The sequence below is a fragment of the Phoca vitulina genome, unplaced genomic scaffold (genome assembly GCF_004348235.1).
Source record: "Phoca vitulina isolate PV1807 unplaced genomic scaffold, GSC_HSeal_1.0 scaffold79, whole genome shotgun sequence".
Taxonomy (NCBI): Eukaryota; Metazoa; Chordata; class Mammalia; order Carnivora; family Phocidae; genus Phoca; species Phoca vitulina.
Window position 1 is genome coordinate 333,089 of NW_022589782.1, and position 24,462 is coordinate 357,550.

A 24,462-nucleotide genomic window follows, 5' to 3' on the forward strand; every position below is an offset into this window, starting at 1 on the left:
TTATATTTCTATCATGCAGTGCTTTGAAGTGTGAAGGTTTTTTATTGTTCAAATAGATATTTTAATAAGAAATTTGAGCAAAGTATGTGTTGAATTCCTAACACATGGCAGAGAAACAGTTTGAAGACCACTGCCAGTCCCAGGCTCCCACCCCTCCCAGTGATGCCACGCAGCTTCCTGCATCCCGTTCTGAGCATCCGGGACCACACGACCTGGACAGCTGGTAGCCAGGTGGCCTCGTGGCCCCGGGTCCATGGGAGGAGCCCAGAAACCTCAGGTGGCCAGCACCTGTGGTCCTTCGGAAAGCTCCTGGGGGTGGTGGGACTCGAGAGCAGGCCAACCAGCCCAGCACAGGGGTCCAAGAGAGCCTCCCGGGAAAGACCACGTGCTCTAGCGTGGCAAACCACCACCTGGTGAGCCCTCCTGGGTATGCTCCTCAGAACCTCACCTCTGGCCCGACCTCGGGCAGACAGGGGTCTCACTACAACGCCCCCAGAGGGATCTCGGCTCAGGGCTGAGAGCCGCACCTCTCACCCACGTCCTCTGTGCATGGAGACCCTTCTCCACCCACCACCTCTTACCAGCCCAAGGGGCAACTTCAGGGAAGGTTCATGCAGGGTTCTCCCCGTCCCGGACCCACCAACTGCTGACCTTCCTTGGGTCATTCCTTGGTCTGGAATTCCCACATGGCCAGAGCAGGGCAGACTGACCTGCATGGGGGCTGGCGTCCCTGTTCCTGGCTTAGTGGTGGCTTTCCCAAGGAGCGTGGCCCCTGTCCAGCCATGAGAAAAGGAGCTTGGCTGGCGGCCCCCCACCCCTGTTCCCATGGGCCCTTCCCAGCCCCACAGCAGGGCTGGAGCCTGGACCCACCGCCGGCAGTCCCGAGTGACGGGGCTGCATGTGCGCCCCTGTTTTGCTGTGGGGCTGAAGCCTGCCTGTGGGCCTGGGAGAGGCCAGGGGAGGCCTACAGCAGGGGATTAGGCTCTGCCCAGAACCGCGGCTTCCAAAGTCTGGACATGGGGACTGAGTCCTTGGGCTCCCTGTCATCACCCCTGCCCCGCTGGTTTAGAAACTCAGGCCCATCCAAAGCACTTGAGGTGGGCAAGGGGCCTGTTTCCTTCCCCACAGCGCCTGGCGCTGCTGCATGCCCTGACACCATAACGAGCTCTTGATAACGGGATGGAGGGCGGAGTCGCCCAAGCTGATGGAAGGGAAAGTGCCCCGTCTGCGGTTGGGTGGGCAGATAAACACGACGTGGTCCATACAGTGGACATCACTCAGCTGTTAAAAGGAATGGAGCCCTGCCCCCTGCCCCCACAGGGACGAACCCCGAGAACACCAGCCAGACACGGAAGAACACGCACGGGGACCCCACTCCCACGAGGTCCCGGAGTCGTCAGACTCACAGACACAGAGGGTAGACGGCGGGGCCGGGGCTGGGGGAGCGGGTGGGGGTCCGTGCGTCACGGGGACAGGGTCTCCGTGTGCGGGATGGAACGTTCTGGAGCCGGACGGGAGCACGGCTGCACAGCAACATGGATGTGCTCGGTGCCCCTCAACTGCACACTGAGAAATGGTTAAAGTGGTCAATTTTACGTTACATGTATTTCACCACAGTAGAAACAATAGAAAAACCCTCCTCTGTGAAGGATTTCAGACTAAAAGCGCAAGTCGGGAGGAGATACTTCATTGCACATTTAATACTACATGCAGCATTCAGAACGTCGCAGTAAATAGGGCAGGCTTACACATCACAGAAAATCCACGGGCAAAGGCAGGGCTGGCCGGGGGCCACCTGGGACCGGCAGCCTCCCGGACGTGCGCAAGAAGAGCAAAATCGGGGTAACTGCACCATCTCGTTTGTGACTCCGGGAGCCATCACGAGGCTCTGCACCGCCCCCAGGCCTCTTCACTCTCGGGGTGCTTGGACGGAAAACACATCTATGGGGGCACTCAATGGATCATGGACTTGAGAGTGTGGGGCCTGGAGCTGTTTGCTACTTTTCCTGCTTCAGGAGAGTGGGACCTTGGTCCACACTTGTCTCCCAGGGCAAGGGCACATGTCCAGTGGGCATCGCTGGACAACTCAGAAGGGGACCCTGGCTCTCACAACCTTATCCAGAATGTGTCTAGAAAACCCCTCCCCTCCCTCAGAAAGTCTCCAAGAAGCTGCTTTGCAAACAAGTTGAAGAGCAGAGCTCATCCAGGCCCCACCCCAACTCCAGGAGAACAATGCTACCCAGATGGTGGAGCATCCCCAGCTCCAGGGAAGGCGAGGGCATGCCACTGGACCCCGTCCCTCCTCTAAGGGTTCCTGTGAGCCTGGGTCCAGGGGCAGGGGAGGGTCACCAGAAGCTCTCATGCCTGTCGTCTCTGGCAGGACCCTCAGGAGCTGGGGCCTTCTCTCCCTTACACTGACCTCCCCTGGAAGCTGGGGTCCCTCTGGGACACCCCCCTGGAGGTCAGCGAGCCACACTGGGGACTGCAGCCCTCATCACGTGACATTCAAGGCCCCAGGGCACGGTGGCACTTGCATGGCCTGACCCAGCCGACCCAGCCCACCCGGGCCAGCCTGGACTCATGGCTGGCCCTTCGGCCACTGGGGGCAAGCTGGCTCGTGTGCCCCCAGAGGCTTGGGCCCGAGAAGATGAGCCCACCAGCTGCAGAGGGGGAGGGACGTGGGGGGGGGCCGCCGGCATCTCCTCGGCCTGGGGGTCTTGGGGGATCTTTGTTTTTGCAATGCACAGGGTGACTGTTTTATTCCAAACATGAGTCCGGAGGGAGGGGCAGCCCCGGGTGTCCGGGGCGCCCACTCCCCACGGCCCGCGGATACAGACGAGCACGCCACCACACGGAAGCGGGGCCGCAGGGCTGCAGGGCTCAGACGGTGAGGGAGATGAAGCTGTTGTAACGCTGGATGTTCCTCTTGAGGATCTCGGAGCAGGGGCCCAGCACACGCTCGAAGCGGGGCCGGTCCAGCTTGACGCACTTGAGGGGCCCCCGGGCCACTACGGTGGCCGCCCGGGGCCGGTTCAGCAGCAGTGCGATCTCCCCTGGGGGGCGAGAGGGTGGTCAGGAGCCCGGCCCCCAGGGCTGCCCACACCACTCAGTTCCACTGGATTCCAACAAATACATGTTTAGTGTAAGCATGTCCCATGGAGTGTTGGGGTACAAACACGTGGCTCCCCATCAATCTGCCACGACCCCACGTGGTGTGCAGCCTGGGCCCCTGCCAGAACTTGCATGGCTAGGGGCTCAAGGTTATGAACTCCCGGGGGACGGCCATGTCCGGGACACATCCGTCGATGGCGCCCAGGCCTGCACCCCACACGACCCCTGCAGCTCTCCACCTCAGGGCCCTTCCAGGGACCCCCCAGTGAGACACGCACCCTGTGAGGGCGGGGACTCCAGACTCACCGAAGTAGTCAGAGGGCCCCAGGCGCCCCACCTCCACGTATTCCTCGTTGGGGGACCGGCGCTGGAGGACGGAGGCCGTGCCCTGCAGACGCCAAGGGGACACGTGAGGGTCAGCGGCTGGAGAGGGCATAGGCAGGGGAGGGGGGCATGGCCTGAGGTCACCCAGCAGGGGAGTCACAGGTGAGGGGGTCACACCCAGCAGGGGGTTCACAGGTAAGGAAGTCAGAGGTGAGGAGGCAAAGGTGAGGAGGTCACAAGGAGGGGCCACAGGTGAGAGGTCATCCAGCAAGGGGGCACGCCCAAATCCCCTTCTTGCCCGCTTCCATTCATGTGCCCCCCCTTCTAAGCTGAATTCAGGGTTCTCCTCCTCAGGGACAGAAGGATGTGGAGTCAGAACCTCGCTGGGTTCTGGCCAAGGGCGTGAGGCCGCCATAGGCCATACCGTGGGGAGAATCTTGGAGCTGACCTTGGGCTAGCTCTCAAGGACATGGCTCTCCAGCGGGATGGGCGTGGCCTCAGGTCATTCACCCAGTGAGCAGTGTGGCTCCCTCCCGACCCCCAAACAGGGTGTCTACAGAGCTGCCGGCTCAATGATTAACGCAGGCCTCAGAGGCCAGCTCGGGGCAGGCCAAGCACATTTCAGCCGAAGTCTCCCGCTCCGGGGGGACCTGCAGCCTCACACCCGGGCAGAAACGGGCTGAAGCTCTGGCACTGCGTGGGTTCTGACCCCAGGGCCCCTTCGCCTGCCAAGCCACGTGGGCTAGTCCTCTGTCTGCGGGAACCAGACACCAGCCGCGTCCATACCTTCCTATTCTACACCTGTCGGCGGGCTGGTGCCGCTGTGGAGACTAAAAGGGAGGCTTTATAAACTGCCCAGAGCACCCAGTCCGTGCTCAACACTGACCCTGCAAAGCGGGTGTCGATAAACGGCGTCCCTCCCGCAACCAAGCCCCCCGCGGCTGGGCTCAACGGCCTCCCGAATAACGGAGCCACTGGGAGGGGCCACCAGCTTCTTCATGGCTGCCAAGGGGACTGAGGCCCGGGTAGGACGTGGGCCCCTGCACCCCCCGCTGCCCTCAGCCGTTAGGGCGCGCCCACAGCTCTGCAGCCCAGCACCCCGATGCCCTTGCAGCACGAACAAACGTGCTCTTGTTCCAAGGTGGGCTCAGTTCACCGGCTCACCGTCTCTGGCCGGGCCGTGTGCGGGTTAATGAGTAACTCCCACCTCACCTGTCATAAGACCCTGCCGGTGCCGTGGTGCCTGGAATCTCTGGGCACCAATCGGCAGCCCCTCCGGCTGGATTCCCCGAGCTCGCCCCTGATCCGGCTGTGGGGCCACTCGGCTCGTGGGCCTCTGGGGTGTTTATGAAGCTGGCTGATGGATGGCGCCAGACGTCTAAACAGCCAAGCGACGCCACCACCACCCAGGAGTTGCGGCTGGTGGGGGGCCTGGAGAACACGTGTTCCCTCCCCGAGCCCCTGGGAGGAATGGAGTCCTGGCCCCCATGGCCCACGCTGGGTCTTCCCAGCAGCGAGACGTGGGGCAGGTCACCCGAACGCCACACGCGGTTGCTGCCGCCATGAGAGTCTGGGCCCCCTGTGCCCAGGGCCGCCATGACAGGCATTATTTTTCTCGATACCCTGTTGTGCCGACCTAATTCTCTTTCACATTTATGTCCTTTACCTTGTGATGCACATAATCTACATGCCTTTCACTCCCATTTTAGACAATTTTCCAATTTACAATGGGATCATTTTCTTCCTCCAAAACCCCAGGCATGGAACTGGAGGCCTTTGGTTTGCAGAATTATTCGGTGACATTCCAGGCCTACAGTGTCCCTTCAGATGCATTGAACTCCCAACATCGGCAAACCCAAGCGGAGGGGGCTGAGGGCTACTGGGATTCCACTGCCCAGATGTGGGTCAGGGACCTGGGCTCATTCCCACCTCCTGCTCTGGCGACCTTAGTCCCTCCTGATGGCTCAGTAGCTGCCATGGTTCCGGGAGTCACCAAATGTCTCCCCACGCCATCAGCAGGAAGAGAACCCACTTCTTCCTCCTGCAGCTCTATCAGCAGGAAAACCTTCTAGAAGCTTCTGGCAACCTTTCCTCTTGCTGCATTGACCCAAGCAGGTCAGATGTTCACAGAGCCACTGCTGAGAGGGTGGGCACCAACGGGGAGGGGCTGGAGATCCGGGTCGTGTTCACAGGAAGGAGCAGGGATGGGCTCGGGGTGGTGGGGCCAGCATGGGTCAGCCACATGGACGCTCACCTGAGACCACCAACCCCCATGCGACTGGTACCATATCCTTTCTGGTGGCACACAGAGCAACGGCCACATGAGACGAGACCACCGACACGGGGGAGCACACATGCCCTGCCCACACGCCCTCGGAGGACGTGTGCACGCCGGCACGCGGGTGCGTCACTGTCCCAGCCAGACGGCAGCGACGTAGGCACCTACAGGGAGAGCCCTCGGCAAACACAGGGCAGGGAACAGCGCCGTCTGTCGTGGGCCGCAGCCCCAGGCCTCCTTCGTGGGTAGATGTGACCACGTGGCCACGTTCTCACAGAGACTCCCTTTGCGTGGCTGTCACGCTGACCGTGGGCAGCAAGGCGCAGTGGGGGCACCAGGGGGAAGGGCCACGTGGGACAGCCTCCCAGCCCAGGACACACGCTCACAAGAAGACACTTCGTTCTTCCAGGTGTGCTGTTTCAGGGCCTCTGTCCCAGCAGCACCGACTCCCCCACCCACACACCATCCCCCAGCGCCCAGCGCAGGACCGTCGAGGACTGCTCTGTCTGCCCAGTGCCGGCCCGAGCCTGGAGGGCGCAGACCTCCACCCAGCAGAGCGTGGTTCCCACGACATGACACGCCCCGGTCCTGGAAATAACCCTCCCGTCCGAGCCCTGCTTCCCAGACCGCCGTAAGGGCAGCACGGACACCCTCGCGGGACTGCAAGTTGGAATGTTCTGGGCTGGAAAAACACACTTGCCAAAACTCCAGATCATATTCCCCAAATTTCTCACTTAGTGATTCTAACCCTGGTCTGAAAATAAATCAGGTCACACGGAGCACGGCTGGGAGGACGCAGGAGAAAAGCGTTAGCACAGGCGTCGGGGGGTGGGAATTATAAATGACCCGTTTCCTTCAGCGTTTTATTGATTTTTCCCAAAAGTTTCCTATGAAATCAAAAACCAAAATAAACGTTTTGGTTTCCGACAACGGGCAGGTAATGACTTTCATGAGAAAGACCCAGCGAGGTGGCGGCAGAGAACAGCCGGGTGGGGCGGGCACTCGGGGGCAGGCCTGGCCCCAAGCCTGTCGTCCGGACCCGCGCTGCATGTGCAGCAGGGACCCTCGCTCCATCCACTCTCCTGGGCGTGCCTTCCCACACACAGTGCACAGAGCGGCCCCTGCACCCGCCCGCCGTCTTGGAGCCCCACCCTGCTGGGATGGCAGGCGTCACTGAGTCGGTTGGAGCTGCGGGCTGGTGGCGGTCGCCCCAGTGCCCGCTGGACCCTGATGGCACCCAGCGAAGGGGGGAGGGGCGGGCGTCCATGAGACGCTGACGTGCCCATGAACAACTGAGCATCAGCTCTGTGCCTCCTTCTGCGTGGACCAGTGCTGTACGAACAGGACTGGGGTTTCTGAAGGAGCAGCCATTGCGGCAGACAATAGCCTGTCCCAGCACCGGGCCCATCGAGCTCCTCCTCTGTCTGTTCTAAGGTTCTGGAGCCTTGTCTCTGCCCAAGCGCTGGTCCACCTCCCTGCGGCGTGGCCGAAAGACTCGGCGCAAGGGTGTCACACGCTTGGGGGCAAACTGCTGAGGCACACACACTGGCCCGTGTTCATGCTGGCATTCAGCGAACGCTCCGTGAGGCTGGGGCCTGGGCGAAGGGAGAACAGCAGAGCCACGTGGTCCCCAGGGCTCCAAGAAGGGGGCAGGGAGCACCAGAGTGTGGGGCGCCACAGGCCCTGCTTGGGGAGGGTTCCTTCTCCAAACCCAGTGATTGTCTCATTCCCCCTGAAGCCAGGCGGTGCCCATGAGGAGCTCAGGAAAGTGGCTGGCGACCCATGCCCCAGCAGGCAGCGTCTGGGAGACATGCAGGCGGCCACACCACACGTGTCCTTGAGTGGAACGACAGAGGGGCGTGCAGGTCGCAGGCCACGGCTCCATTCCTCTGGGCTCTGCTCCCAATGCCCGGTTCTTCCCTGCCACCCGAGCACCCACGGCTTCTGCAGGCTCAGGGCACCCAGGGCTCACAAGCCCGAGGCGTCGTGGCCACACACACCCCACCGCGAGCCAAGGTGGGAGAGAGGTGCCAGCACCCAGGGCTCCTTCCAGGTGGGGGTGGCTGGCAGCCTGCTGTCGGCTACTCTGGGGTCGAAGTGGTTGTGGTGCTGCCCCCAAGCACCCCACCGAGGACCCCCCGGGCTTCCAGCTCAGCAGAGCCCGAGCCCAGCAGCCACCTGCCCTGTCCCCAGGCACCAGAGTCTGCAATCTCCCTGCACGGGCTGACAGCCTCCACTGCGGGTACCAGAGCCACTGGGTGGGCTCTGGCCTCCACGCCTCCCCAGGGGGCAGGTCAGCAAGCCCAGACCAGCTGTCTGTCCATCCTCCGTACCACGGCTTCTGTCCCTCCCTCCACGTCGCAGCCAGAGCCTCAGGCCCCAGGCTCCCCCCACGTGCTCCATCACTGTCCCCGTGTGTGCGCCGTCCCTCTACAAGGCTCTCCACCCGTTCCAGCGGCACCCCATGGCACACCAGGCTCCTTGAAGACGGGGCCTGGCCCCTGGCCTGCACATACATAGGCCTTCCCAGGTGATGCCACCTTGTACAACATCACCTCTAGCTGCGTCTCCCTCATTCAGCGTGGAGCTCCTTCCCCGTGCGCCAATCCCTGGGGGAAGACGCCACTGGCCCTCTGCCTGGACTTGGGCTCTCCCGCCCCTGCACGGTCTGGGTCATGCTCTGGGCTCCCCACATGGCCCCCCGTCCACCTCCACGCTCCCCCACCCTCTGTCTCAAGCGGCTCGCGGGCCAGGGGGCCTTGTGCTCATCACAAGCATGACGCACGCTGGGAAGCCGCCCCACGGCCATGGACCAGCACCCAGCAGCCACATCAGAGGGACACGCTGGGGACACTCGTCTTGCGGCCCACTGCTGGCGTCCGGACTTCCGGGGGGACGGGGCCTGTGAGTCCTGAGTCCCCAGAGAGCCCTGGCTCCAAGGTGGGGGACTCGACACCCCAAAACCTGACTCGTCCAGAACGGCGCATCTGTTAGGATTCATCCGTCTTCTGGGCAGTGATGCGCATGCTGCTCAGCCCTCCTCCCGCGGGTCCAGGAACTGGGCGGGATCATGCAGGACCCCATGGCCAGCACACACACACTACACGCTGCCTCGTCTGGGAGCACCTGCAGGCCTGTGGGCGCACGCGTGAGCAACAGACAAGGTCTGGAAACGCAGGCCGCCAGGGCACCTCTGGCCTTGGGGGGCGCGTTCTCCATCTGGGGAAACACCCCCCAGACTCCTGGAATTTCTTATGCTGAGAGCAAACCCAGGAAGAACCGGTCGAGGAGAAGGCGCTTGTCAGGAATGCTCACGAGCTGCCGTGGGGATGGATGGAGGAGGGGGCTGGGGGGGTGGACGATGCTTTCCTGACTCTTCCATGTCACTTCCAGCAAGTGACACTGTCATTGCACAATTTTTAAATTTTTGTGGTTTTTTTTTTTTTTTTTTTTTCCAGAAAAGGCTCTCATCTGAGCTCCAGCCTCGACCACCAGCAAGTCGACTTGTACAGCCTGTGATTCTTCGTCCACGGAATGGTCTGGGGCAGCCGGTGCCAAGGCCCCGGGTCACACGGATGCACTTATCTGCCCTCAAGCCCGTGTGCCAAGGTCATTCCGGAGCCCAGAGCGCCTGGCCTGCCCGGGTCCGGCCCGAGGGGTCGGCGGGATGTGCAGGCGTGCCCAGTGGGGAGGCCATCGGGCGACGAGGTGGAGACACATCAGAGCCCAGGAGGGGCCGTCGGAGCCGCCCCAGACGGAGCCCCTGCTGGGGTCACAGCATAGATGGTCACCCCAGGGGACATCCAGGCTCCAAGTCGGCGCTGGTGTGGGTAGAAGCAGACCCCTCAGACGCAGCCATCACACTCCCTGGTATTTACCCGAAGGGCCAGGATGAAAACTTATATCCACACGAAACCCGCGCAGGGATGTTTACGCACTTTATCCGCGACAAACAAGATGCCCCTGAGCAGGTGAGTGGCTTCCCCGTGTTCCATGCAGACAGCGGGCTGTGATTCCGCACACTGATAACAGAGAGACCCACCTGAACGTCACACCGTGGGACGCCGACAACCGGACGCCCTGGGGACGCAGAGCTGTGCACACAGCACAGGAGGGCCGGCTGCCAGGGGCTCGGGGCAGAGGGAAGAACAGGTGGGACGCAGGGGACCTTCAGGGCCGGGAACACTGTGGGACACGTGGCGGGGGATACTGGCTGTCACCGTCCAGATCCACAGAATGCGCGCCCACCCAGAGGGACCCTCGCACCGACTGTGGTCTCTGGGTGACGACATGTCCACGTGGGATCACCGATCGTGACAAATGCCCCATCTGGGGGACACTGATCACGAGGCAGCCTGTCCTGGCTGTGGGGAGCAGGGGGATATGGGAAATCTTGGTTCCTTCCCCTCAATTATGCCATGAACCTCAAACTGCCCTAAAAAATGAAGTCTTAAAAATCAGGGAGCAAGAACTTCTCTGAAAACCCTGTTGTCTCTCATTCTGGGGACCTGGGCCAACAGGCCAGCAAACACCTGTGACCTCAGGTCGCCCCCACCAGGCCGGCAGGACAAAGGTCTGGGCGCTAAGAGAGGGCGCCAACCCAGGGCCCGGGCACTCTGGAAACGGCCCAGAAGGGAAGTTGCTAGAGAAGTCTGGGACAGTCGGCCATCCTTCATCACCGACCTGCAGGCTCCGCCTGGACACACACCTTTTGTCCATCTCCTCTGTCCGGACCTCAAACCCCAGCCCAGCCTGCCCACCACACCTTCCCTGTCGGTGGGCGTCAGGCCCACCCGCTACCACCGCGGGTCACCGCGCCACCTCCAGGGACCCCTGCATTGGCCTGGGACCCAAGGCGAGTCTGGGCCAGCTCAGTGAGACTACTTCCCTCCTCCCCAGATAAATACCTAACGGCCAGCTGCTGCTGCCCACCCCGCAGCCGGGCACACAGTGAGGGTGCTGCACAGGCCAAGTCACAAATGACCCCAGGCAGAGAAGAACACACCCAGCAGGGCGTGTGGCGACCCCCTTCCTGCTCCCCGAGATCCTGGTGAATTTGCATGCCCACCGACGGGGTCCACGTGTCTGAGCGGCAAGCAGGGCGAGCCCCTGGCCAGAAGGTGGCCTGGGGAGAAGTGCGGTGCCATGGCTCCAGCACCGTGGACATCCACAAAATTAATCTGCTAAGAGAGCAGATAAACCACATCTGGAGTTTCCATGGCAACGCCTTCCTGGCTGCCACCTGGTGCAGGACGGCGCGGGAAGCTCTCTGTCGGAATTTTATGGGAACCAGCTGCCCTCAACGCCCCCAGCCCCGGCCTCGGCGGGGTCCTCGTGGGCGTGCAAAGTGGGGCCATGTGGCCAAGCACTGAGACCTGCCCACATCGTTGTCCGTTTTCCTGGAGCACGGGAACCAGGAGGCGGATCCTGACTCTCTCTGTCCCAATGCCCTCTGCCTGGGGAGGCCACGGCCGGTCCCACCCCATAGGCTGCTGCAGGTCCGGCCCTGGAAAGACCCGGGTACTTTCTCCGTGTCTGTTGGCGGGGTTTAGGTGGCAAGGATCTCACTCAATGGCTGAGAACGTTTTCCAAGAGCTCTGGGGATCCAGAGTCGAGGGGATTCAGACACAGCTGGTGTCTGCAGAGCTGGGAGACAGGGAGACCACCTTCCCCAGGAGGGGCCCTGCTCAGGCTCAGCTGAGGCCGGGGATCCTGCAGTCCCGCTCGGCCTTCCAGGCTGGGCTCCCACCAGCCGGCAGGTGTTCATGGCTCACTAAGTGTCTGTGGGGGCCAATGCTCACACCTGTGCAGGGCAGGGGATCTCTGCCAGGCTCAGCCACACCTGGGGGACCCACGGGGAGGACACGCACAAGCAAGCAAACTCGATGACCATCTGCCAAAACGGAGCAGAGACATTCAGCTAGACAACGGTGTGAGGAGACAAGGGGCCCGGCCCCACCTGTTGCTCTGAGGAAAGTAGGAAGCGCAGCACCAAGCCAGCCAGCCAAGCAGAACCCCCAGCCAGTGCTCCTCACGGCAGGTACGTCAGCAGGCGCCTGGTGCCCAGACCTGGGCCCCAGGGCCCGACGCACCCACCTGCACAGAGGCCGGACTGTTCTGGAAAAGCCAAGAAGCAGGTGCATCAGTCAGGGTTCTGCAGAGAAACCATCAATGGGATACGTGTGGACAGAGAGGTTCACGTCACAGAATTTGCTTGCACAACAGTGGGGACTGCAAGTCTAAAATCCGCAGGGCCAGCAGCTGGCAGGGGGTGTCTCTTCTCGGGGGACTGCTGTCTTTTTTCTCTTAAGAAAGCCTTCAACTGATCGGATGAGGCCCACCCACACCACAGAAGACCCTCCCCTTCACGCAACATCAGCTGATGTCAATGTTAATCCCATCTGAAAAATACCTCCTCGGAAACATCTGGTGTTGAGCAAACATCTGACATCTGGGGACCATGGCTTGGTCAAGTTGACCCATAAAATTAACCCTCACAGAAGGGACCCACAGGGCTGGCCCCTTTCCCGCCGTCTCCACGGGGCAGGGGGTCACACTGCACGGTGGAATCTACAGGCGTCCCAAGAACTGGGGGTTAATGCGTTACAACGTGCGCACGTGCCATCAGCCGACTGAAGAGAGGACAATTCAAACCAGAGAGGTCACGCGCCTGGACGCCTCCTGCAAAGTCTTCTAGAACACAGGCCATCCTCACTTCACTTCCTCCATGTGAGGCGTGGGGGTCTCTGCTCCTACGGAAACATCAGCCACCGAACGGTCACCGGGTCTCCAGGACTATCTAACCCAGGGGACAGCGTCCACGGGGAAAGTGCTCACTTTACAAAACCCAAAACCAGCACTAACTTCTGCTTTGTTCTATGACATTCTGGGTCGACTCCCGGGCGCCTGATGTGCCACCCAAACCAGGGACCACCCAGGGGGCCTCCTGAGCCAGCGGCGACACCCCCAAGGGACAGGTGTCCTCCAGCCGCACCTGCGGCGCCCCCAGGCAGCTCACTGGGCGCCGAGGGGAAGCAGGGCTGGTGGGCCTGACCCATCTGTCTGGCAGGTGTGGCCGGGGGCCGCGCAGCAAACAACAGGGAGCCTCTGACGCCTGCAAACCCTGGGGTCCCGTGTGACCCGCCCGACCTGGTTGATCACAGAAGAAAAGGGGAAAAAATCCAAGTTGCCAAGGAGACCACTTCAAATACATTTCCGGGAGTGTCGGGTTACATTCCAGAGCCTGCACACCCGCCCTGATGTGTGTGAGCCCCCAGCCCCGTCAACGGGGAGGCCCCACCCCTGGACAGAGCCGTGGCGGTCACCGTCACCCCCCCCCACCATCCCCTGGCTTGCCCCCAGCACACCCTCAGAGCCGGTCCCAGGAAGAGACACGGACAGCCGCTAAGGGATGAGCAGCAGGGACGCCCCCCAGAGCCAGCACGACACGGGGAAGGCCCCTCCCCAGCGTCACCTGAAGGCAGCAGAGAGAGAAGAGATGAATGTGTAAGACGAAGGGAGCAGCACTCACTCTATTTCTTGTGCCCTAGACGAGAAGGAGGCGTGCTCGGAGCCTCTGCGGCGCCCATGCACACACAAGCGCGCACACACACCCACACAGGCACACACACGTGCACATGCACACACGTGCACACGCACACGCAACAAATGCCCGCCCGGCACTTGGGAGCAAGGAGCAGGACCCCGGCCAGTGGGGTGCGAGGCGGACACTGGTGGGCTGTGCGGCCTTGGCTGTGTGTCCCCCCCCCAGAAAGGGACGCTGAGCACTGACCGGACCCCCCTGGCGGGGGCCTGGGAACTCACACACACATCCTGGGCTCGGAAAGTGCCCTCTCACGTCAACAGGATGAACACACTCGGTAACGGCTCCCTTCCCTGGCGTCCTGTGAGGGCCCCTTGCCAGTCTGTGCCTCTCACATGCATTTTACACTCTTTCTATCCGTGGCCTTGGACCTGGCTGGGAGGCGGCCTCGGTCACAGCAAATAACGGACAATTGCCTGGGCTGGCCAGAGTTACCCCCTCAGCTTTGAGACCACGAGCACTGAGGCCACCAACCTCAAAGCCGAGCAGGCTCTAGGGCTGGGTGGGGACTGAGGCTACAAGGGCCCTTTCCCACCCCAAGGGGCCCGCCCCTCAGGTCTGGTGGTTGTGGCCAGATAGGGATGCAGGTCCAAGGTGGTCAGGTAGCAGATTTTTAAAGGGAAGAGATCCAGATTGTTATGGGAAATATCTTGATTTTTAAATACTGACAATTAATTCAAATATTTTTTTAAAAAATACCATACAGGCCAATACAAACGCGTCTCTGGGCCAAATTGGCCCTGTGAGCACCAGCTTCTTATTCATGAATTTAAACCTAGAGCAGGAAAAGATCTGTGCTTTTAAGCTGGCATCACGCCCTCCCCTTCGTCATCAGAGCCGCCCGAGGTGGTTCCACACGGGCATCACTCGTGGTGACAGCTGAGGAGGACAGACAGGCAGCTCCAGGGCTCAGGGACTCCTCTCACGGGGCCTGGCCAGCCTGGCCGGGTGCTCTCACTTGGGGGTCTCTGCGGACGCAGGCAGGTGGCCGCTCTTGTGGAGATGCAGCGGGGGCTGGACATCCAAGGGGGGGCGTCAACTGGCCGCTGAACTCGGAGGTCCAGGCCCCATGATAAGCCAAGCCCTGCGGGCATCTCGGCACGGCCGCAGGCGCCAGGAAGAAGGGCCCCACAGGTTAGAGGGTCTCAGAGCCCCCACGACCAGCCTGAGCGCCCCATGACAGGGCTGACACGTCCCAGGGGTCTGGCGAGTCGCCAAGGCCCTCCCACAAATCAGACTCCACCTGCCCAGGAGTGCAGTAAGGACCCTGCAGTCGGTCACATCTAATGCAGATTTGGGGAACGGGGTGGCTGAAGGGACCCCCTCCACCTCCGAATGAGTCTCATGTTCTTAACCGCGAAATGCTAGGCCCACACAAACCCAGACAGGGTGTCACATCCAAGGCCACAGGAGAGAGGTCAGATGGTCTAGGGCGTGGGGGCACAGGGGTCGGCCACATGCCACCACAGAGGGGACGGCACCCCACCTGCCCCTTCGTCCGGTGGTACTATGGCTGCGAGGCAGGACGAGCTTTCTGCAGAGGCCCCGGCTTTCCTCCTGGACGTGCAGGACAACACGGAATAGAAACAGGGCCTCCCCACCAAACTCCGCAGCAGAAGTCTCGGGAATGTCGCCTCCGGGAGCAAAGACAAGCCTGGCCAGCCTTCCGCCCCGACGACTGGTTCCGCATCACGGTGGACCAGAATCAGCATGCGCCCTGCCTGGGATTTATTCATTCCTCCTTCCTTCCTTTTCCCTTTTCAAGGAAATGTTGTGTTGAGTGGGCCTCCTGCCCTACGGACCTCGAGCCACGCCGCCGTGAGCACTTCCCCGTGCCGGGGACGCCTTCGGAAATATTTATGCGGCTTTCAAGAAGCTCAGGCTGGAGGCAGCCTCCTTTGCTCATACACATGCATGGGCTGCCTGCCTGCCACCTGCAAGCAGGGTTTGTCCCAGGCACGGTGCTGGGACGGGGCGGGGAAGTGACCAGGTCCCCACGAGCATGCTCGCGGTATGACCCGGAACCTCCCCGGTGCCTCAGATGCCCCCGCAGACCCGCGTCTCCCCTCCTGCTGTTCTCCAGCTGGACTCCACGGCCTTCTGAAAATTTCCTGCTGGAAGGGGCAGGCAGGCAGGCTGGCGGCAGAGAGGAGGGATTCTGACACGCCCTCTCGGGAAGGGCTTTGCAGGAGCCCAGACTAAAGTTGCAAACCAAATTTGTGTTTCTGTCCGTGGGATCTTATCTGTGTCACTTGTGCTTTATGGGCCGCACATCACCGAGGTGGGTGAGCGCCGGCAGAGCGGGCCCCAAACCTCACCACCCGCATCGACAACCTGGCAAGTTCTCCTTCTCTTAATTTAAACCAAGAAAGTGGCTCACAAGTGCTGAGCTCTGTGTCTGAGACCCAGCAGTGACCGCCCGCTGCCACGCCAGGCCACCATGCCAGGCCACCACACTGCCACGCCGAGGGCTCCCTTTGTCCGGTGGCAAAATGCACAGCTGAAGAATGTGCTCTAATGAGCATGAACGTGAAATCCTTCCGCCCCTGAGCGCCAGAGGAGGAGGATGCGAGCCCAACAGACGGCAGCATACCTCTGGCCCTGCGTCATCAGGGCTGCCCACACCGCGAGGCAGGCCCCCCATTCATTCCGGGCAGCGCCTGGGCGGGGGCTCGCTCTGGGGGTCTCAGCCCAGCCCAGCCCCAGGACAGGCGGCCACAGCAGCTGCTCGCCCCTGTCAGTGACAGGCTTGAGCGTGGCCGCCACGGATTACAGCCCCAGAGCCAGCTGTCGCGGGGCCTCGTCAAAGGGACTCGTGCGTGTCCAGGCTGAGAACCTGGAACCATTTTTAAAAAACTAAACTTTTAGTTTGAGATCATTGTAGATTTGCACGTAGTTTTAAGAAACAGTGTGGAAAGATCCCACGTGCCCTAAATTTACGCATTTCCCCCAATGATAACACACCACAAAACTATAGGTTCTGGCGTGGATTCATACTCCCCACCTTCACTGAACCCACACGTGTTCAGTCCTGTGTAGTCACCACACATGTGGGCCCGGGCACACGGCGCCATTTTCTAAGAGGAGACCCTTCTGATTCTCAAGGGCAAGAAGATGGGTCAGTGCGGGCCGGAGGCTGTTATCGGGACAGAAGACAGGAGGGTGGAGGGCTGGGGTGGCACATGCAGGAGCAGCAAGGGGGGGACGCCTCGTCCCCTGCACCCCAACCGGGCAGCACTCACCTCCGTGATGATGAAGAAGTCATCCCCAGGCTCCCCCTGGACCACGATCTTCTCTCCGTCCTCAAACTGCACGGGCTCCAGGGCGTCCGCCACGGTCAGGCGCTCCCACTTCTCCAGGGACTCTAGAGCGGGCGACAAGGAGACCCTCACCACGGCGTGCACCCCCGCTCTGCACCCCAATGCTCTCTCAGGAAGCACCGCGGGTCAGCCTTTGCTAAGACAGCAGTGAGTGAGACGGGGAGTGCGTTTCCATGCTGGGAAGGCCTGGGCATTCCACCAGTGAGTTGGGCGGGATGTACTGGGCTAGCGCTCCATCCCCAGCAGGGGGACAGGGTCTTGGATAGGGCGCTGTGCTCACACGCATCGCGGTTTAGCTTAGGCGATGGGTGCTGGAACTGGGGCCTGTGAACCCAGCATGAAAATAGACATCTTCAGACGTAAGCTGCCTGTGTTCCTGCAAAAACACAATCACGGCTAAGCACTGGGGCTACTACGCGGTTTAAAATATTTCAGAGCGGTTGGAGCGATTACCCGTCCAGAAAAAATACCATTCATCACGGTTCAACTGCAAATGCACTTATGTTGCAGGGCTGGGCAGAGTGCACCTTCCATTATTTTAGGTCAAATCACTGAATTCCAATGCCACGCTCTCAATCTTCACAGCTTGCGAATGCTAGATACCTTTCCGCCTCTCCCTGCACCTTCCCTTCCCCGTCATTGTCCATCCCTAGCCTTCAGGAAGGAAAAGGAAAAAAACCCAATACGCTCCTTTGGAAGAAAATAACGATTGCCTGATTAACTATTTCTTTTTTGGCAGAAAAACCTTCCCTGGCCTATACTTATCAGATGCTACTTAAGTAGGTCAGCGGCTAAAAATACAAAGCAAAGCATTTATTTTAGAACTAGGTTAGGAGCGGGATTTCTCTGCTTTAAGATGCCTGCCAATGCTGCGCACTGCAAAGGACGAGATTCTGCGGAGCCGCCGGCGCACGCGCCCCGCCGGCCCATCCGGAAAGGTCTGCACAGCCGGGGCTGCTCGGGAACCCGAGGCCGGTGGCGTTCCCACGCGGAATGAGTCCGTGCTTGGGGGAAGTCGGCATGCAGGCCGGCCTGAGGGCCACGCGGCATGTAACTCTGCGAGTCAGACAACCAGGGGAAGCCGTTCCCACTGTCCCATCAGCAGGTTTCTCCGTTCCATCTGAAACGTGCCATACTCTGGGGTCCGAAAGTCGAGACACGCAAAGCTGCGTCCCCCAGCATCAGGAATCTCAGGAGACACTGGGGGGATGGCAGTTTGTTGCCCCGGGTTTTGAACTGTACCCAGTCTCTGAGGCGACGCAGGACACACAAGCCCTGGGGGCGTTTTCGCGGCATTCGGGGTCCCGAGTCTCAGGGTTCCGGAGGCTGACCGTCCCCCCTACAGACGGGCCCTTTTCCCGAGCGGGATTTCAACTCTGCACCTGGACTGTATGTGAACACAGGCAGGCAGGCGTCCCGCCGGCAGCCACAGCCCAAGACCACACGAGGCACCAGACGTGGAGCCCCAGGGTGGCTTCCCCCAAGCCTGCCAGGTTCCGTGCCCGTCACGGGCCGACCCCGGTGTCCATGCGCAGGACCCTCCAGGCCCTGAGTGCACACTGCCACCTCCACACTCCTTCCGGCCGACGGAGGGATGGAGCTGAGGGCAGGCCGGTGGAGAGCAAGGCCTCCCAACGCCGGCCGCAGGCATCTCTCCAGAGGATTCTCTGCAGCCGGGGTGACTGAGGGCGAAGATTAGTCTCGTGGTTGCTCTGCCCGACGGCCACGGAGAAACACTGGCTGGCACCAAGCTTGTGGACGGGGACTGACCGGAGAGTGTAAGAGCGCCTGGCGCCAGTAAAGGGAGGTGGAAGGTGACCGTGGGCCCCAGGGTCCTGGGTTCGGGGATTTCTCATGGGGCTAAAATACCCTTCATGCAGCCCCTATGAAACCGTGCGGACCAGCTCATGAGGCGGCCGATTTTCGCTTCTCTGAGTACGGCACTGGCCACACAGCCCAGCGTCCCCTCCTAGGACACGTCCAGACCAGACGTACCTGCAGAGGCACGGGGGTGCCTCCCATCACCTCCACTGGGGGTGACCAGAAGGTTCTGGAACCAAGGAGTGGTGACAGGGGCAGACGCCCTCAAGAAATGGCTGACACAGTGCATGCTGTGATGAGCTTCCACCACCAGAGGAAGAGAGGAACCAGAACCTTCCCTCACCATCTCCCAGGGTCTCCACGAGGACGTGGGGTCAGAGCCCCCGCGGCACCCTCCCTGCCAGACCTACTTTACTGTTCTGTGTTAAATTACTCACATTCACTACAAAGAACTCAAGAAATACAGCAAACTGTAAAAAATGTGAAAAACTGCCAAGTGCCACCCAGAAATACCCGCGGCGACATCGCAACCTCGCTGTGTCTCCAGTCACAGACCCAGACAGAAGGACGGACAGAAAGACAAGCAGAAATACTCTTATAAACGTGACCCACCAGCTGTGTTGCCTTTTTCAACGTAAACTCTTAACTCTATTTTGCTTGAATTTAACACAAGAAAAAGAAGCCAAAAGTAACCAGGTATTTTTTTCAATGTAAGATACATTCTTTTCTAAAAGATTCCCCTAAGAAAGATCATAAAAAAAACCAGTCCTCAGATTGAACCATATGGAATGCCCACCTTTTAGGTCAAAAGGGGTAGAAAACGGGCCATTTCAGGTGGCTCGACTCGGCAGTGGCGCTGGCTCCGTGTTAGGACGAGCTGGCCCCACCTGGCCTCCCTACAGGTTTTGGGTTCTGCTCCCTGGTGTGGCCTGTGAAGGAGCGAACGCACCGCAGGCCACCCACCCTGACCGGGGTCTTCTGAAACCCGCCTCGGGGGCGCTGGCCCTCCGCGGGCACCGCGGGCACCTCGGGCCTGGCCAGGGGCGCCCTGTGCACCGTCTCTGGGTGGCTCGTCCTTCCACATCCCCTGGCGCCCTCCCTGGGTCCGGTGGCGAGTCCTCCCCAGGGGTCCTGCCCCACCACTGCGCCACAGCTACCTCATGCCGTTCCAGCGCATCACTGACTGACCCCATGCTCAATCTCATCCACTTTTCTTCATTTGGAGAAAAAGATCAATCAAAAAAGTAGCGTGAACAACATAACCAACCAACGTCTGTCCTGAATAAAATCATGTGAATATTTTGTCATAATAGCTTCAGATCTATTTGTTCAGGTTTTTTAAATTTTTTGATCTTTTATTATCGAAGCACAGTTGACCTTCAGGTCTGTTTTTTAGAGACCCCCTGACATCACGCTCGAGCTGACTTCTCTCCCTCCCCCGAGGCCGCAGCCTTGGGCTTTCCTGTAAGACAGCCTCACAGACGCTACGGAGGGCTGCTCGCACCACCCACACGTGCGGCTTTCTGCTCGAGATCTGCGTTGACCCCGGAGCTCTGGCGCATTCGCGTGACTGCAGTCCATCCGCACGATGTGGCTGATTTCACCTTGTTTCCCCTCCTAGTCCTCGTGGAAGCTGCTGCAGTGAACGTCCATGGCCGTGTCTCTGTGCCCTTGCGGGAAACGCCCAACGGCGAAGCTGTAGGGCTGGGGGCACGCGGCACGGGCTCCGCTCCCAGGACCCCAGCCAACCTCCGAGGCTCTGGCCAGGATGCTCTCCCACCTCTTCCCTCCACTGCTTGCTCACTGGATTTGTGTTTTTGAGAAAGGCTACTACCCTGGATCTGTCTGCTGTTTCTGTGGAATGCTTTCTTCCTGAGTTCTTGTCTGTGTGTCGCTTGCTCTGAGCTTTTCTCTGTAGTTCTGGCTCCTGCGGCTGGTCTGTGCGGCCGCTGTGGCCCTTCCCTCCACTTGTCCAAGCTTGCTACGAGCTGGTGTGGGGGCGTCCTCCTGCCCTCCCCTCCAATCCTCCACTAGAAGGGCAGGCAGCGAGCCCTCTCCTCGTCTCTGTGGTCTGGACAGCAGGGACCGGGCAGAGGGAGAGCCCAGCTGGGAGCCAGGGCTGCTTCAGGGCTGAGGGCAAGCCCAGTTCCCCCCCAGCTCACACCATGCAGGCAGGGGAGCAGTCGTGGGACTGGGATTGCTGCCCCAATCCTACGCCCTCATCCATGAGCGTCAGCCGTTTGCTTCTCTCCCTTTCTCACTCCATTACGTTCTTGGAAAAGGAGGATACCTTTCATTCAGCATCTTTACCCAGCAGCCTGGCCTGGGCCTGCTGCTGGGCGGTGGTTTCCAGCAGTTCCTAGAGGCTCGGCACTCAGCTGTCCCTCACCTTCGCAAGCACAGCCCCTCCCGTGGGCTAGAGCCTCCTTGTCCAAAGTGCAAGTCGCCAGCCACATGTCAGAGGCTGGACACAGATAAGGAACAGCAGCTTCATTGCTGAAAGTTCTGCCAGAAAGGGCTGGTCTGCTTCAGCACATGATCATCACGCACGGTACAGAAACTTCAAAACACTTAAAAACTCTTGTTGGTGAAAATTTTGTTGACACTTCTGAAAATCAACAGAAATGGAGCCATTGTGTTTTATCACACCCCAGAAGAAGGAAGGGCAGAAATGCAGCAGGAGAAACCACACTTAGGAAAACACCAAAACAGGTCGTGGGAAGAAGCTCAGCACAGTGGGCCGCCTTTACTAGAACACGAATTGGGCTTGCAACTCAGAACTGATGGACATGGAGGAAGGGCTGGAGGTGACACTGGTGGTGGAGGGACAGACAAGAGGAGCTCACAGGATGAGGGCACAGACACTTGAGGAAAGGATAATGGTGCCCTAGGGGACTAGACACAGAGCTCTTGGTGTGTGTATGCACATACACATGTGATCGTGCCTGTGTGTGCACGCATGTGAGCACGCCTGTTTGGGTGCATATCTGTGCATGCATGTGGGTGATCGTGCACGTGTGTGCACGCATGTGAGCACGCCTGTGTGGGGGCATATCTGTGCATGCATGTGGGTGATCGTGCCTGTGTGTGCACGCATGTGAGCACGCCTGTGTGGGGGCATACGTGTGCATGCATGTGGGTGATCGTGCCTGTGTGTGCACGCATGTGAGCACGCCTGTGTGGGGGCATACGTGTGCATGCATGCAGGTGAGTGTGCCTGTGCATACATGTATGTGTGTGAGCATGCCTGTGTGGGGCATACATGTGCATGCATGCGGGTGAGTGTGCCTGTGCATACATGTATGTGTGTGAGCATGCCTGTGTGTGCACACATGCATGTTTGCATGTGTGTGATCATGCTTGTGTGGGTGCATATGTGTGCATGCATGTGGGTGGTTGTGCATGTGTGTGCATGCATGTGAGCACGCCTGTGTGGGTGCGTACATGTGTGTGTTCCAAGCTTGCACATCACCAAGGGCGCTGAACCTGCCAGGCATGCAGGGAACGTGGAAATGGGTGGGGCCAGCAGGCAGGACTCAGGCGAGACTGGAGGAGGCCACGCGGCACAGAGCGTTGTACACGGGGCCAGGGCCACTGACCCAGGATGGAGACCTTGCTGAGAAACTCCTCATACATCTTGCGCTTTCTCAGTGTGCTGCCCTGTTTAGGAGAAAGAAGACAGAGACGGTAGGTCTTCATGCCTGAATCGTTTCAACATCTCCAAATTTCCCCAAATGACTCTGAATCCTTTGAGGATTCCATGTCTTGGAAGCCCCTCAGAGGCCCCACCCCGCACCTCCCCCCTCCTCCAGGCAGCTACCCCTCCCCTGGCTAGCCTCAGCGACCTCATCAACCTCATCCAGCCTGGGCTGGTGACGGGTCCACACAATGAGCACTCAACCAACCAGAGTCCTGCGCTCGGCCTTCCACGGGCTGAGGGCAGGTGTCCCCAAGGTAGGATGGTGAGGGGCGCTGTCTGGGCAGACTCACTGCACCCCCACACCTCCCCCGGACACACACATCTGGAGAGATGCTGGGGCCAGCGACAGAACCACATGGGCGATGCGTTAGAGAGGGGCAGCCAGCGTTGGTGAAGTCTCTGGACCAGACATGCCTGAAACTGGTACTTGGGGAAAAAAGCGAATGAGTTGCTTCTTTCCCATCCAAAAGCTGACTGAATAAGACAAAACCAGCAAACAGGATCCTGTCAGTCTTTACGTGAATTAGAAATGAGAATCCACTCCAAAAATTAGAATCTGAATGTGAATTAGACAAAGGCACCCCCTTCTTCAAGTGTGCATCCCAGTGAGCTGGTGGCCTAAGCAAATAAGGAAGCCCAGCCTCCCAGTGGCCAGCACCAGCTTGGCAGGTAGAGAGCAGCCTGGACTTCAGCCCCTCACCCTGCCTCCTGGGGTCTTTGGACAGTGTACACACTCCACAACTATACATGGTAGCCCTGCCAATGAGTACTGGTAAGTACGGCACATTCAGAAAACAGGGACGTGCGGTCCACCAGCAGCCTTATCCATCAATGGGAGCTGGAAGTTCACCTGTGAAGTGAAAAGGATGGAGAGTCCAGTGACCACAGACTAGACACCTGACATGGGAAGAGGTGTGAGGAAAGATGGTAACAATGAAAAAGTGCTTAGGCCAGGGCAATGGTGGGTCCTCCAGACACTTGGGATGATTACCCTCATCCCCAGAGGAAGAGGCAGGCTCAGAGGGGCAAGTGACCACCTAGACTGTGATCACAGGAGCAAGAACGAACCCAGACTGGGCTCTACAAGTCCCAAAGCTTGGTGATGATGATGATGGTGATGATGGTGATGATGGTGATGGTGATGAAGGTGATGATGGTGATGATGGTAATGACGGTGATGACAGTGATGATGGTGATGAAGGTGATGATGGTGATGATGGTGATGAAGGTGATAATGATGATGGTGATGATGGCGATGAAGGTGATGATGATGATGATGATGGTGATGATGATGACGGTGATGATGATGGTGGTGATGGTGATGGTGATAATGGTAATGAAGCTGATGATGATGGTGGTGGTGATGGTGGTAATGGTGATGATGGTGAGGATGGTGATGATGGTGGTGATGGTGATGAAGGTGATGGTGGTGGTGGTGATGGTGAGGATGGTGATGATGGTGGTGACAGTGGTGATGGTGAGGATGGTGATGATGGTGGTGATGGTGGTGAGGATGGTGATGATGGTGGTGATGGTGATGATGGTGGTGATGTTGGTGATGATGGTGGTGGTGATGGTGGTAATGAAGATGATGGTGGTGATGGTGATGATGGTGAGGACGGTGATGATGGTGATGAAGGTGATGGTGGTGAAGATGGTGATGAGGGTGATGATGGTGATAAAGGTGATGACGGTGATGATGGTGGTGATGGCACTGATGGTGAGGGTGATGGTGATAGCAGTGGTGAGCCATCCTGAGCACAGTGGAGGAGGGCTGACAGGGAGGATCAGCACACTCCCATTCCAACTCCAGATCACCCATACCCCCCCTACTCTTAGCCCAGTCTCACCCCCTCTGGGCCTCAGTTTCCCCATCAGGAGAATGGACAGACAGCACCATGTTCTCTGTGTCTTTGACCTGGGCTCCTCCCCACCTTCCTCCAGATTTCCCACCTCAGCCCAGCAGGCTCCTTGTCTGCTTCCCACTGAGACACAGAGGGAAGGCTACCAGCCTCTGGATGGCGCATGAACGTTGGGAGTCCGTTCATGCACCAAGTGGGAGGCACCCCACTCTGTCCCAGAAAGGCTGACACTTGACTCCTGCTTCACAGGTATGGGGCGGCCTGAGGAGCTTTCCCATTCTTCACGCAGGGAGTGGGCACCCCACACCTGACCCAGGAGGGACGGGCAGGGCTTCCTGACCCCCCTCACTGCAGATGGGGACATGGAGTGTGGCCCTGCTCAGTGGGGCTCCTATGCCACACGGAGCAGCAGGGGCAAGAGAAGGAAGTTCGAGGGAAGCTTC

At 59.7% G+C, this 24,462-nt stretch overlaps 1 protein-coding gene across 3 annotated transcripts in view; it reads right to left on the bottom strand.

Annotated features, from left to right (window-relative positions):
* Positions 1 to 1,650: 1,650 nt before the first annotated feature.
* The window catches only part of PRKAR1B (protein kinase cAMP-dependent type I regulatory subunit beta), a 76,862-nt gene continuing 54,050 nt past the window's right edge, over positions 1,651 to 24,462 (bottom strand). For all 3 annotated transcript variants that reach the window (XM_032394106.1, XM_032394107.1, XM_032394108.1), the window contains exons 8-11: positions 22,057 to 22,117; positions 16,559 to 16,680; positions 3,418 to 3,499; positions 1,651 to 3,053 (exon numbers count right to left, since the gene is read on the bottom strand). In XM_032394106.1, coding sequence (XP_032249997.1) covers positions 2,881 to 3,053; positions 3,418 to 3,499; positions 16,559 to 16,680; positions 22,057 to 22,117 — 438 coding nt within the window. In that variant the 3' untranslated portion in view covers positions 1,651 to 2,880. The remainder of the gene's footprint in view (positions 3,054 to 3,417; positions 3,500 to 16,558; positions 16,681 to 22,056; positions 22,118 to 24,462) is intronic.